The sequence below is a fragment of the Seriola aureovittata genome, chromosome 1 (genome assembly GCF_021018895.1).
Source record: "Seriola aureovittata isolate HTS-2021-v1 ecotype China chromosome 1, ASM2101889v1, whole genome shotgun sequence".
Classification (NCBI taxonomy): Eukaryota; Metazoa; Chordata; class Actinopteri; order Carangiformes; family Carangidae; genus Seriola; species Seriola aureovittata.
The window spans coordinates 13,267,447-13,282,096 of record NC_079364.1 but is presented as its reverse complement, the minus strand read 5'-3'; the positions used below and the strand labels follow the sequence as shown (position 1 = coordinate 13,282,096).

The following is a 14,650-nucleotide window of genomic DNA, read 5'->3' as shown; positions in this document are numbered from 1 at the left end:
CCAAAGTGTTGTCACATCATAAAACTGATTTTTTCAAGCCACTGTAAAACTGATGACATCCAGTTGGTAACGGCATCAGACCAGAAAAATCTTCTGCGTTGTTCTAGAGAGCATGGAGATACGTCTTTCGCTGTTTAATTTGGAGGAACTTTCTACAAGTGCTGTACAAGATCTTTTTGTCAACAGACTTCAGTTGAAAGAAATTTACTGAGTCAACGGAGAACATACTAAAAACATTTCCATTTTGTGCAAACTGCCTTTCCACTGCTTATGCGCAGTTAATATTTTGGCGTCTACCGAAACAAGTGCTGTTGGTGCGTTTGGCAACAATCTGATTAATTTTGTCCAAAAAACCCTCAAATAAAAGAAAACATTTTATTACTAGATCTTACTAGACCATTTAAACAGGAGTTGTGGTTGTGGTGAGTAAGTAATGAAGTGGATATTGAGTTAATTTTTTTTTTTGTCAAACTACTGTTTCTGAGGTTAACAGTAGTAATTCAAAAAGTCAAAATGAGCTTCACGTTGAAATTGAAGAAATAAAAAATGGCTTGTAATAGGGAATGGACTACCTCAGTACTACCTCAGAACATATTTATAAAATTGTGAGTTGCTAAGCCAGAAAATTACTAAAAATAGCCGAATGTATCACAGTCTGTGATAAGCGAGTTAACAAGGTCCTGTGTTTATATTGTCAGAGCACATTCCACAAGCCAACAGGGCTCACACTGATATGATAGCCATAAAGCAAGACTAGGAAGGTATCCATTAAAGGCTGGAGTGAAGGTGCCCTGTGTTATAGAGTAATTTATACTTGCACAAACTCTATCATTTTAACCCCAGGGTGACTGTTCGGCTCATGACCTCAGTTTCACTGTCATTCTAGAGAGTGGTGCTCCTGTAAGAGCCAAATGGACGACTGCTGGGAATATTGCAGGCTTGTACCCAGACAGGCAATTTTCCCTACGGTGGGATAATGGCAGTAAGTGGGGGGTGGTAAGATTTAGTCATATACTGTACACCTACTTGAAGGGTGGTGATTTTATCCTGCTGCCACCATCCAATATATCGCCTCATTGGTGTTGATTACCAGCAGCTCCTGGTTTCCAGGGTTTGCCTCCTACAACCTGGTTTGAAGGTAGTTGTTTTTTTCTCTTCAGTGTAATTTTAACTTTTTTATTTTGTTATTTTAGCACAATACATCAAAATATATTTTCCTTAGCTAGATCTATATCCAGATACTGAATGTATGTTAATATCAGGTGTAAATAGGGTAATAAAATGATCCAATATGACCCATCCTATCATATAAAACTATATTTGACCATGATAGCTTGTGGGTTGCAGCAGCTAGCAGCTTGATGTCATTTGTCAGACATGACCGTTTGAATGTCATTTGGTAAAAACATTGTGTACATTTTCAAAACAGAAAAATTATAAATTTCCCCCTCAACCTCATCTTCCTGAACTAACAACATGGTTCAGGAAGGTGTGGGTGGAGGCAAACAGTGCTGTCCTTGCTGAGTCAAATTCACTTTTTTTTTTTTTTTTTTTTAACATTTATGGGAATCCCTCTTGTCCTGGAAGAAGTAAGGGACAGTGGGGAGTGTTAAATAGCCAGACAGAAATAAGCAGGTGCAAAAATGCAATTGGTTGTTATAGAAGCTAAGAAAGCTGGTGTGTGTCCTTCAGCTTGAGATTCTCGAGTAAGTGAGCTGACATCAGTTCACCCTGTACACCACCTGACACAGCAGTGGTACTCTGATGGCTGAGACATAATGAAGGCTGTGGTCAGCTTAAGCTCCAGAACGCTCCAGGATGCACGCCAACTCCCCCTGGAGCTGAAACTCACACTACTCTCTCTTTACCTGAGTTTCCAGATGAAAATGAGCTAACCACAGTTTTAACCGAGCATCTAACCCAGAGCCAGGAGACTTCTCTACAGAGATTGGCTCACATCGTGGTAGTGTGCATGGCTCCCCACCCCCCACTTCACCAACATCACTCTTTACACCAGGAGTAAAAATCAGCAAGTGGTGGCTTGGTTACTGAGGATCAGCATGGCCCTCATCCAAAAATATGCTGAAGCATGTGAGGTTAAAACTCCTTTCTCTACCAACATGTTTGAGACTAGCCTTCGGTCCTCTTTAAGCAAGGGAGTTCAAGACAGGAATACCATAAAACTCTGCAAACAAACCAAATCCTTTTTTCTACAGTTGTCAAACTAAGTTAAATACTTCATTCTGACTGAAGCAAACAAGAACACCGACACAGCAGCATGCAACACCACCTTATTCACCCAGCTAAGCCAGGCTAATACAATACCCCACAACTCACAATAGCACTGATGCTAGATGCCACAAACACAATGTGTAAAATACTCTGCCAAGCCTTGCAAAAACAAACTTCCCCAGACCATGCCTGATCCCAAACATTACCAATCTACCAATCCTCCGCAGCATTCTTGGCTCAAGGCAACGTCAAAGACTGAAACTTCGGTGCCTACCTCCACCAGGGAACTTTATCCCCGCCCATGGTTTACTCCAAAAATAAGAAAAAGGCAAAACTAATGAACAAGTACTTGATGGAAAGGCTAATACAACCCAGCTGAACACTCACCTGTCTAACTGAGGAAGCTGTTATAATGTGTAGTGAATGCTAGACCATGGACACCCAGACACCAAGTCACAGTCAACTGAGATAATACACAAAAACTCTGGCCTAACAACAAAACAATAAATCATTTCGATCCTGGACGAGCCCAAGGAACTCTAAATGAACCTCCTCTTTCAAAAGGTGGGGGAGGCCAGTAACTACAACAAACTCCACAAATAAAGTTAACTCAAGATAGCCCAAGTTAAACTCAAGTTGGAGAACAATTTACACCCTCACTTTAAAGGAAGTAACCTACCGATCCCAGTACACAAGCACTCAGCACACATGCTGCCACATGGTTCACTGGCCCAGTGTGTGCGTTTCCTCCAGCTTTTAAGCTCCAGTCCTTGATAACCAATTTCAGCACAGGTGTGAATCACCACCTGCAGCAGAGTAGGGAGGGGGAGGGCGGAACCTGGAGACACAGGAGAGGAAAAAACACACACACGCATACACTACACTAATGTCGCAACAACACCTTCAATTTATTTTTGGCAGCTCAAAGGCGATGAGTTTGAGTAATCTCTGAAGATGGTAGCACTTGTAATTAACGTTTTCAATGTCAGATTTTAATCCCTTGAACTAAGTTTCAAATTGAAAGTCAGCAAAACACAGTAGTAGCTCCTGGCCTGTTATTCAACATGGCTGTCTTCTGTCACAGTTGGATCTTCTTCCCTTGAGACCTGCAGGCCCTGCGTCAATCACAAAAATTATTCAAAACAGTTTTGACCTCAGTGTTTTTCACTGAGAAATCTTTTTATAGCAGGCGGAGCAGCAGAGATGGGCGGGGAGCGAGAGTAGGAGGGGAGGGAGTAAAGATGTGGATAGAATGATCTTTTTGTGGCTGCCTCAATCTGTTTTCTAACGCTGTGAAACTCATACATTCTTCAGACTGTCGATGGGGGAGCCACAGGCTGACGCATGTCTCTCTCCTCACAGAGAGAGTTTATTGCCACACCACCTGTCTCACTCCTCTCCACCAGAAATTGAGAAATAACAAAAAGCTACAGTCAGGGGCAGATGAATATCCAGTGGTGGTGCATGGTCATTCATTTTGTTGGGAGAAAAGACCACAGCACATATTTCTTCTTCTGTCAGCTATGAATGGATTTTGTCTTGTTTCTGTCATTGTATCTGTTTGTTTTTAATGTTTTAGATTCTGCTCTTCCAAATACAGAATTTACTTTAACATATGGATGCCCCCTCCTCCCCCAAATAATGTAATAATAATAATAATAATAATAATAATAATAATAATATAATAATAATAATAATAATAATAATAGTATTCACTCATCTGACTATGTTTTACTTTTTTGTGTCAATGTTCAATTAAAGGTTCATTACAAGTCACCTACAGCTGAAGTCCAATGTAAGTTCCATATAACAGGAATTTTCATTGGATCACACTTCACTCCACAGTTTAGTGCTATTGGTATAAAACTGATAAATTGTCTATGAGATGTCAAAATGAAGGGCAAAAAATGACTTCCTGACTGCGTACCTTTCAAGTCAAAACAGTAGTAGTAGATCCATCCAACCAATTACACTGCTATAACCAATCCAGCTTTAGACTGAGGTAGGACCGCCTACCTAATTAAAATACAGACATAAAAATAAACAAATGGATAAATAAATAAAATGTAGAAATACACAAATAAATAAATCTAGAAATGTAGAAATACAGAAAAAATACACAAATAAATCTAGAAATGCATAATTAAATCAATGAATAAATAAATAAACAACTAAATAAACACAGAAATAAATAAATAAACAAATAAATGCAGATATACAGAAATAGCATTTTTCATTACCAAAATGTATTTAGTTTGCATTTATTATTTGTACTTATTATCAATGATCGAATAATATAGTGTATAATGTGTAGCATTCACAGGGACCATTAATGTGAGCACACATTTGCGGATAATACTTACATACTTTAACTTGAGTAACATTTTCAGCTCAGGATGTTTACTTGTAATGGAGTACAGAGTGGTACAGTATTGCTACTTTGTGGCTCCAGTCAATTATCATGTCTTACCCACAAATCTTGTTGAATTGCAAGGTATGTAGTCCTGCACTGTTTGAGGTGAGCTTCTTATGTCAGAGACTGGCTCTTTCATTAAGGCAGTGATTAGCATATATGATGTAAAAAAAAAAAATAGTGATTGAAATTTTAATATAAAATGCAAAAAAGATTTGTATAAGAGCCTTCTGTCATCAAACTTGCTCCACTCTCATGTGCTGTGCAGACCCCTTAAAAAAAATAGTTTAAGGTCTCGTTGTTGTGTATTCCTTTGTTGACATGAAACAATGAAACCTGACAGTGAAATAAAGATTTGCTTTTGTATGCTTGTTCCTGTATCAAGTGAAGCCATTCATCCTGTGTCTACAGGTTTGTTAGCAGCAGGTTAGACGATCCTCAGTGTGTCTGCCTGCGGTTTCAGATACGTGATTCACAACAGTAGCTATTAGTTACGTATCTGGTAGTCAATTTATGGATTGATCTAAGTCTACAATAATAGCACCATCTTACAGTATATTTACTGTTATCTGAGGTTACTGTTTCCATGGTGATTGAGAATTTGCAATGTCGTAGATAACAATTTATAATCACTGATGTTCCTGTCTTATCATCTTTTCCTGCATTGAAAAACAAACATAAGTTTTATACTGAGAACACAGAATAACTAAATAAATAACAGATATCTAAAAAGGGAGACAACTTTAAAAAGTGTTCTCTGCTACATTTATACGCCTCATCCACTCTGACACAGGTTACACTGGATACACAATTGCCCTGCAATTGAGTCTTGTCTCTTGCAACAAATAAACCATTAAATAAATCATCCTGGTCTCCACAAGGATGAGAGACATACACCTAGAGATTATTTCAAGGTACAAACAATATATCTTTGTCATAAATTATAAATTTATCTGTAACACCAAAATACCAATCCATGGCAGAGACCTCAGTAGTAATAGCATATTGAAAAAAAGTATAAAATATTGTATTAAACATATTGAATATATTTATCCATTTAATTTTTCAAAATGATGTAAGTCTCACCTGGAAAAGTAAAAGTATTCAGTATCTATGAGAATAGATACAATGGATACAATATTAAAATGACATCACTTGAGGCAGTTTAACTGAGAAAAAGACTTTATGCAACATACATATTTAGTAAACAAACTTTGATGTATGAAATCAGTGGAGTTAACCTTTGATTACAGTACCTGAGTAAATGTACTTTACTCCACAATCGTGGCTACACACGACATATTGCGCTGTAAGCACTTGACCTTCTTAATGACTCATTGAAGTCATCACTATAACATATGTTTAACAGTCATCAGACAATTACCTAACACATTCATTCTACAGTATTTCTATGAAAAATGAAATATACTTAAGTCTAATCTCATCAGTGCTTGTATGTTGAATACAACCTGTGGAGTTAGTGTTCACAAGATTTAATTAAAGCACGCACGCACGCACGCACGCACGCACGCACGCACGCACAAACAAACACAAACACACACAAACACGTCAACATGACGTCATCGCATTCTGCATGCCAGTGAAACGGTGGAAGTATAAAAGACCGCTTAAAAATGTCAAGGTTGAATCTTTCAGAAAAATAGGCAACTGTTCATTAACGAAAATGTTGGCTTAAAAAAGAGGACATCTCTCCCATGTTTTATTCAGGTTTTATATTCATATTAACACTGCCATGCATGTAGTGATGTCGTGAGTAACACTATTCATTTTCTTACCCATGTTCACCTCCTGATTCAGTAAAGGTCTTATGGCAATAAAATGGAAACAAGGTATCCAAAAGATCAAATGTCATGACATATTTCGTCAACAGGGACGATAATTTGCATTAACGAACATCCACTGATGTCAAAAGGGAGGGACGTTCAAACTCAAAATATAGCATCACTTCATATCAGATTAAAACAGCATGTAATTTTAGACAGTTAAATGTTACTTACGCCATTTAGTTTCCAAGGTAACAAGAAGGGTATATTTAGAGTGCACTAAACTGAGACAGAAAGAAAAAAAAGTGTTAATAATCTTGATGGAGCAATTACAATTAGTCAAAGTCAAATAGTAAAGATCAAAACACCTCATCTGCTTACAGTCGAAGGTGAGAGAATGCTCAAGAACAACCACCCAGCTCATTCAGCACCACTTCTGACACTTGCGTCATTCAGTATTTACTGGCATTACTGATTCATATGGTACAGTAGAGGTTTCGCTTGAGCTACTCATCAAGGGAGGTTCAGGGGAAATACAGACGTCAATAGAGAAAGGAGTTTTTTTTAGTCTATATGTTGAGCTATTTAGCTGCAATAGCCACCCAATATGCTGTCAAACATTAGCAATGCAAGAAAATCAAATATATCAGAGTAGCACAAGGGAATTTGTTAAAAAATCTTCAGTGTAGAAAGGTCTTTTCTTCATTAAAATCTGTCAAGGAGTCACTTTAAACACAGTAATGTACAGGATCATTACAGCGCCAAAAGCTTTTATAAACTTGTGAGTTATGTTCTGTATATTCTATAATACAAAAGGCAAATAACACAAAGGCAATAAATACAAAAACAGTCACATACTTTTATTTTGGTATAAAAAAGTTTTTACTGCATTTATATTTTTACGTAACACCTCAGACCAGCTTTCATATAACTTTGTGTTCACAGTCGTGGCTATCACTTGAGTTCAGACAAGTTTTTCAATGCTAAGGCAAAGAAAGACAGACTACTGCCCAGCAAGACTGGGATTCGGATATGCCAACTTTGGCATGTTTCATAATTTAAAGTGCACATGCTGTTTTCAAGCATGGAAGTCCATTCTTGACCTTTGGGAACAGGATATGTAGCAAAATAAGTTTACAGTTTTCAGAGCTCTCAACTGCACCTGATGGTCTTCATTCAGTGAATAGTAAATAGCCTACATGTGGAAAAATGCTACATTACATGACCAAAGTTCAACACACAAGCCCTGCCTGATGCTTGAACTAGCTTGATTCAGTAAATGAAGACAGTGAGATGCAGGTGAAAGCTCTGAGAGCCAGGTAGTGGACCTTTGAGTGTAGATTATTTTGTTACATAGGTAATTGTTGTGTTTATTTTCCCTGCCTTATCCATATTTGGAATCCAGTTTTTCATTCACATCAGTCTTTGCAAGCCCTACTGTTACCCTGAGCATGACTACAGAAACATGCTATGTTTGTAACGCATGATGTTTCAAGTCATTTGTCATTCTTCACCTGCCAGTAAATAAAAAAAAAGAAAGAAAAAAGAGCTTCTACTAGTTGACATATTGCATGGTATTGGGATTCCTTCTTTCCTTTGCCCAGAATCCCCCCATTACTATGCAATGCCCTAAACAACCATCAGGAGTTACCAATGTGGGATCAAAGATGACAACCCACCAGCAGAAACAGCCAGTTGTGTTCACTGGAACAAACAATTGAAATAGAGGTATTAAACGCTGGGTCTCGAATAGGATAGACTGCAAAAAGCTGCTTTTTCGTGTACCCAAGTGCAGAAACATTTTCCATTTACAGTGAAAATTATAAAAAGACACAGCAGCATCCACAGCAGGCAAGTGCAGGGGAGAGTTACTATGTTTCTCCATCACATCTTTGCTGAACTTATGTTAGGTATTAATTGTAAGAGGTTTCTCATAATTTGAGTGCTGCCCTGAGTTTAGAGGAGCGTCCTCGCGGATTTTCTTTTACATCGTCTTTTTCTGGGGTGATCACTTTTCTTCGCAGAGGAAGCCAATGAACACTTCCACCATCTCTTCTTTCATCCATCAGTTTTTTCTTCCTGTTGCCTTGATTCCTTGGGCTGAAGTGATAATGATCCAGATTAGATAAGTCATCTCCCCGGAGAAAACGTTTGACCAGTCTGTCTTCTAGCGAGTGAAAAGTGATTGCGCAGAGATGTCCTCCTGTCCTCAGTACTGCCTGGGCGGCACACAGGCCTGCATGTAGTTCGTTCAGCTCGTCATTCACAAAGATACGCAAAGCTTGGAAAGTTTTAGTGGCCACATGTGCAGGTCGGTGGAGTCGGTCTTTACGCGCATAGGCAACAGCAGCAGGAAGTGATCCTAGAGACAAAGAAATGATCAAAGAGTGAGTGGATCTTGTAAAAACTGGATGTAAGTCTAATGCACTATAGTCTTTTTATTATGGTACTTTTACTTTTGTTTTTATTTCATATTAACATGATACAAAATAAAATAAGCCATAAAGAATAATACAAAAAAGTCTTTGAAAGCTAGATGGATGAGCAAGTGTGGTCACTTTTAGGGGCTTAAATGATGAAAATAACTGTTTGTTGGAGTCCTGGTCCCTTTAGAGCAGTGGTTCTCAAACTTTTTCACATCAAGGACCCCTAAACCGACACAAACTAGACTATGGACCCCCATTTTGTCCCAGTGTCCCCCATCCAATAAGATTTTTGCTTTTAGATGTTTTATTCTAGAAAGTGTTTGAAACCCATGACCAACAGTCATACATTATGTCATCGTGACCCCCAGTAGCCCCTCAAGGACCCCTTGGGGTCACCGGACCCCACTTTGAGAACCACTGCTGTAGAGTGGCAGTATGAAGTGCTTGACCAACTCTGGAAGATCTTTAATAAATACTGGATCCCTGTGTTTTTCAACACACTAAAGTTGCATGTGCATCAGATTTCGCTTCCCCTTCATTTCTATGACAAATGGACTGAGATGTATTTGCTTGCGGTCATAAATAAATCTCTGTCACTTTGCAGAGTTCAACCTGATCGAACTTTAACACATGAAATCGGAAAATTAAATTGAATATTACTTTGACACAGCAAAATAATAATATTAATAAGTTAATACATGAATGGGAAAACAAGTCAAATATTGTCTAGACACTGGCAAAGATGATCACTCTGATAATCATCAATCACAGAGATCATCGCTCATCAGCCCCCAACCAACCATGTGCAAAAAAAGTAAGGGCCTTTCACACAACTAACCAGCTACAACACCACCAATCCATACCTGGACACCTGTTACTTTGAAGCATTTTATGTAACCTAATGACTCATAGTTACCAGTGTTTGAATAACACAACAGAGGTTGAAATGCCTGAGATCTTCACTTGGTCAGGAGAATAAAAAAAGACTTTTGAATGAAAACATTGACTGAGTTGCCTTTGACTTAGTACTTGTAGTTATGCTTCTGGTTGACCGAAGATCATCAGATATAATAGGCTGGTTTATATTATTAATGCAAGAGGAGTCATTAAATGAAGTTTAAAGAAAAAAAAAAAAAGATGAATTGACATAGCAAGATGGAGCACAAAAAGCATAGCCTATTGAAAAGAATTCTATATAAGCAGTGGAGAGCAAGCTCCAGCAGGACTCAGCAGCAGGTCCATCAGAGGCTCTGTGCGGAGCAGATGGAGGGTGAAGATGGTGTTGATATGGCTGATATGCCACTAAAATACCGAGGTAAATGTCTCTTATGATCTGTCAGTTCACTGAATGCCAAGTTCAAGTTAAATCTTACTGAGCACAAAACGACGACTCCTCATGCCCTGATTACTGTTAAAAGAAATACCAAAACACTGTTGTTGTTTTGTTGTTGCTGTTATTGTTCTCTGGCTGGTGCACTCAGTCTTGACCTGCTTTCTGTAAAGGGTGATTTAAGTTTCTCTTCCCCATCTCAACCTTTCTTTTTAATACTCCTGAGCAATTTGCACATGCTTTTTAGAGGCAGAAAAATTTCCATGCAAAACCTTTCATATTCAAGTGATTCTCCCTCAAAATGCATGTACAATAAGGAGACAGGCATAACTAGCTGCAGACATGCAGGGCACAGAGAGAGATGCCTGTACTTACACGATTGAGCATCTTTTTGATAAATAATATACTCCGTGCAGAATGCATCAGAATTTAGGCACAAAAACGTCAATTAATGTGGACATTAGAGGTTAGGGCCAAAACACGAACTAATAACTGATTAAAGAATTGTTATACACTAAAGTTGAGGAAATATTAGAATCATATTAATGTCCAGCTTGACCAATTCATTACCACCACTCAGAAGAAAAAAAGAACAATTAAACTTATGTAGACCTAAAGAGAAACTGCAATAAATAGAGAAGTGAGTGATGTGGCATTTCTCTCCTCCTGCACTAAACAGCCCAAGGTGTGACTCACACTGCAATCAATACAATGCCTGCACAGCAAGGACCAGCCCTGGTCTGGCTTCACCAAGCCATGTGCTCTCTCTCTAATTCATCTTTCAAAGGTCCTACAGACAGATCCATGGAGAAAAGAAGATATTAAGATGTGTACATAAAGGGGAAACAAGGAACCACAACTTTGTGATGGTATTACACAGGACAACTTACAGAATTTACATCACAAAGCTCTTGTTGTACTGTCATGTCTTATCTTACAGTGCTATATTTGATGTTTGTAGCATGCATCTACAAAGGCACGAACACAACTACATTCCACAAGAGGCTATTAGGACAACAAGAGTGTTTGATGCTTTGGTGTTACTGGCTGAACAAAAAGCTTGAGTTTGTTAGAATAAACGGAGCTGTAAAAAATGGACACAACTTTGTTTTCTCATAGCACCATAGATGAAATGATGTATTTGCTCAAGCTGAAATTTTTCAATTTGGGCCATAAATTTACAGAAACACTGTTGGACTGTTGAGAATGAGGTGGCATCATCACAGATGAGGAATTTATCAAACTTAAGTGCTTTGTCACACCACAAAGTTTCACAGTATAAATCATTTGCAAGTCCTCATGAAATAGGTAGTGATGGATGCTTGGTGACGTAGTAACTAATTGCGAGGCTAGCTGCTGCACTTGGTGAACTACACCAACTGGTAACATGTAATCTCACTGGGAGTACGCTAGCGCTAGCCAGTCACAATAGCTTGCCAGGCTAGTTAGTTGCCAGTCAACAAGGTAGCTGCCCAACAATTTACCAGTTTACTCAAAAGAAGTATTTGGCCTATGTACTACCATGACCGACTGCAAACCACACCTCTTTTGTGAAGCAGTTTATACTCTGGTGGAGCAGGTGTATTTAAACTTGGATGATGCAGCAAAGCTAATATGAGAGCTTCCTTCATTTGGGACTTTTTTGGACTTGAACAACAATGTAAATTCTTGTGTCAGAATTCACACAAGTTGAACATGATTCATGTGGCTTTTCCACTGATCACTCGGCCTGTATTAGCTTACTGAAGACATATCAGTACATTTATCAAACATTTATATTCAAATGTTTCAGCCAGGGAGCTGAAAATGAACTGTTTGTAAATCTTTGTAAACAGGTTATTTTGCTGCTATTTTGTGGAACTCTGCTACAGGTTGCAGTTTACTGCTACAGAGTTTTTCAAAATGCATCTTAAATCGGCAGTGATTGCTTCTTTACTAATGTTTAATTAATTCAAGTAGATAATCACACGTGTTTTACAGTTACAGTTGTTGCTCTGGGTGGACATTCCCAGTTTATGGTGTCTCTAAATCAATACGTCCTTCCCTCTGGTTACCTAAACACACACACGCACTCACACACACACACACACACACAGTTAAATACTGTGCAGGGTGATTATGCAATTTACTGGGTTATTGTGTTGAATGCATTTGGTGCTGTAATGCAGCTTAAGTTAATTTTTTTTACACTTGATTCCTGCTCTGTCAGCCTTCAGCAAATAAACACACTTTCCATTCATTTACATGTTGGGTTGAATTTGGCGAAGCTGCTTGGCTGTGTTTTGTAACATTTCATGGCTGTGGGACTTTTCTGTTACTTTTGCAGCTGTATAACATGGTTGGTTGTGTTTTACTGGCTGCCTGTGCCATGCAAATGTGTTGTTATGTTAAATCTCACTTATTTGCCTTCTCCAATTCCATTAGCACATAAAAGGAAAACGTTCCTATCACCCAGAGGCGAGACACATGGAAGCTGGACTTAAGCCCTGTGTGCGTTCAATGCCCGATACATGCAATGCACTCTTTTCGTCTGAATTGTAAAGCAATGCCGTGGTTCTGTTTTAAGAATCTCAACCAATCACGAAATTGGCCCCACATACACAACAAGACTATTACGCACAGCTGACTTGTAAATTACGTCCTGAAACAGACTTTACAAAAGTGCCTCACATTAAAGGATGACAGGAAAAGAACATAAACACAGGGAACCTAAGTACACAAAGATAATTAACTATAGTTTGGTTTATAGCATATACCAATGAACATTGGCACTGGACACAAATTGTCTGCTGCAGAATCATCCAATATCAACGAAAATCCTTGGGATACTGGACCGGTACAATATACTGGATAACTAGTTGAAAAACAACTCTACCAAATATACATAAATCCCAGCTGAAGTCAGAACGTGACTATAGGAGTTGTTGAAAGACTACAGGCAGAGGAAGGTTTGGAATTTATGCACCAAACATAATGGCTCACATTTTAAATTGATGCTGCTCAAAGACAGACCTATAGAAAAATATTTCACAGCTCATACAGTACAGCTTAAATTTTCAGGTACTAAAGTAAGGATGGTTTCAAAAGTAATGCGATGAACAGTTATAGTATAAACAAAATAGTATAAAGAGTAAAAATACAACACATTATTTGCTGCACTATTTATTTTCATCTAGAAAAATGCTGCATTTTGAATGAATATTTCCTGCTGTGTAATGCGTAACAATATAACCTTAAGTGAAAAAAACTTAAAGGAGAGGGAGGAAGCATGACCAAAAGACCTTTCTTAAATGATGTCTCAATAGCAATCCCACCACTGTCTCACACAGACATGATTTTCCCTGTGACTGTACATTTTTCCTGTCAGCATCACTGTCACAATTGGTCACAGAGCCACACCTGGAACTTTCTTAAATCAAGCCCCCTCGGTTGTTCCAAATAAACATCGGTGGTGACTTGCTTTGCGCTTCAAAAAAGATCAAACAGCTGCTCTTACTCACACCTGTTCTCCCAGGGTGACACTGACGCACATACCGCTCTGTGCAATAACTATTAAAATGACATTTCACTCGTTCAGAAGCTCAAATCTGGAGGCATACGGCTAAAAAAAAAAAAAAAAAAGAAAAAAAAAGAAGAAAACAATCATTGAAGACAAACAATGTAATCCTGGCTTTATGCACAAGTGTGTCGTGTGTGAGCATATGTGGGTGTTTTCATTTGTGTCAGGTGTGTGTGCATATTTGTGAGCAGAGAAATTGTGGGGAAAGAGGGGAAAAAAGATATCAAAAATGTAATGTGGTTGGGCTATTGTATGTGAGATGCTGTTTGTTTTCAAGGCATTAGCCACATTCTGTTCCAGCCACCTCCAGCTCTGTCTTTGTCTCATCTCTATCTCTCAAAGGAAGATGTGGAAGATGTGGAAGACAGGCACCCCAAAAAAGAGCCAGAGCAGAGGATGATGACTGAGATCACAGTCCACGTAATTTTCTGAGACAAATACGTCACATCGGAAAGCAGCCTTAATAACTCCACTCATGTTTTATTTTCCTTTACAGCCTCTAGAATGCTGCAGGGAATTAATCAGGATAGTGTCTAGCTACCTGCCACCACGCTGGCCAGCTGCTGTGTCCGGGTGATGGGGTTGACACGGCGTGCCTCCACAATGGCTGAAGCTATTTTCCTGGCGTGTCTTTCTTCCCCATATGCAGTGAGGATGGATGCAAGAGCCTGTTGATCTAAGGTATTCACAACGTCAGCAGCGCAGGGCATGTCGAGGTACCTACGCACAAAGAGAAGCCCAATTAAGCTGCTTGACGTCATGTCCTTGCTGACAGTGGTGAATCCTGACAACTCTGAGATACAGCTGGAAACCTTTACGGCTGACAGTTATGAACAGACTGATTGTGAGGGAATGAAAAGAGAAATGCATCTTGTGCAATAGCTTATAATGTGGTTATCTTAGCTG

The 14,650-nt window shown here is 38.7% G+C and overlaps 1 protein-coding gene across 2 annotated transcripts in view; it reads right to left on the bottom strand.

Moving 5' to 3' along the window:
- Positions 1–6,360: 6,360 nt before the first annotated feature.
- mettl15 (methyltransferase 15, mitochondrial 12S rRNA N4-cytidine) overlaps positions 6,361–14,650 on the bottom strand; it is a 46,313-nt gene continuing 38,023 nt past the window's right edge. For both annotated transcript variants that reach the window (XM_056382865.1, XM_056382873.1), the window contains exons 5-6: positions 14,286–14,464; positions 6,361–8,791 (exon numbers count right to left, since the gene is read on the bottom strand). In XM_056382865.1, the coding sequence (XP_056238840.1) occupies positions 8,361–8,791; positions 14,286–14,464 (610 nt within the window). In that variant the 3' untranslated portion in view covers positions 6,361–8,360. The remainder of the gene's footprint in view (positions 8,792–14,285; positions 14,465–14,650) is intronic.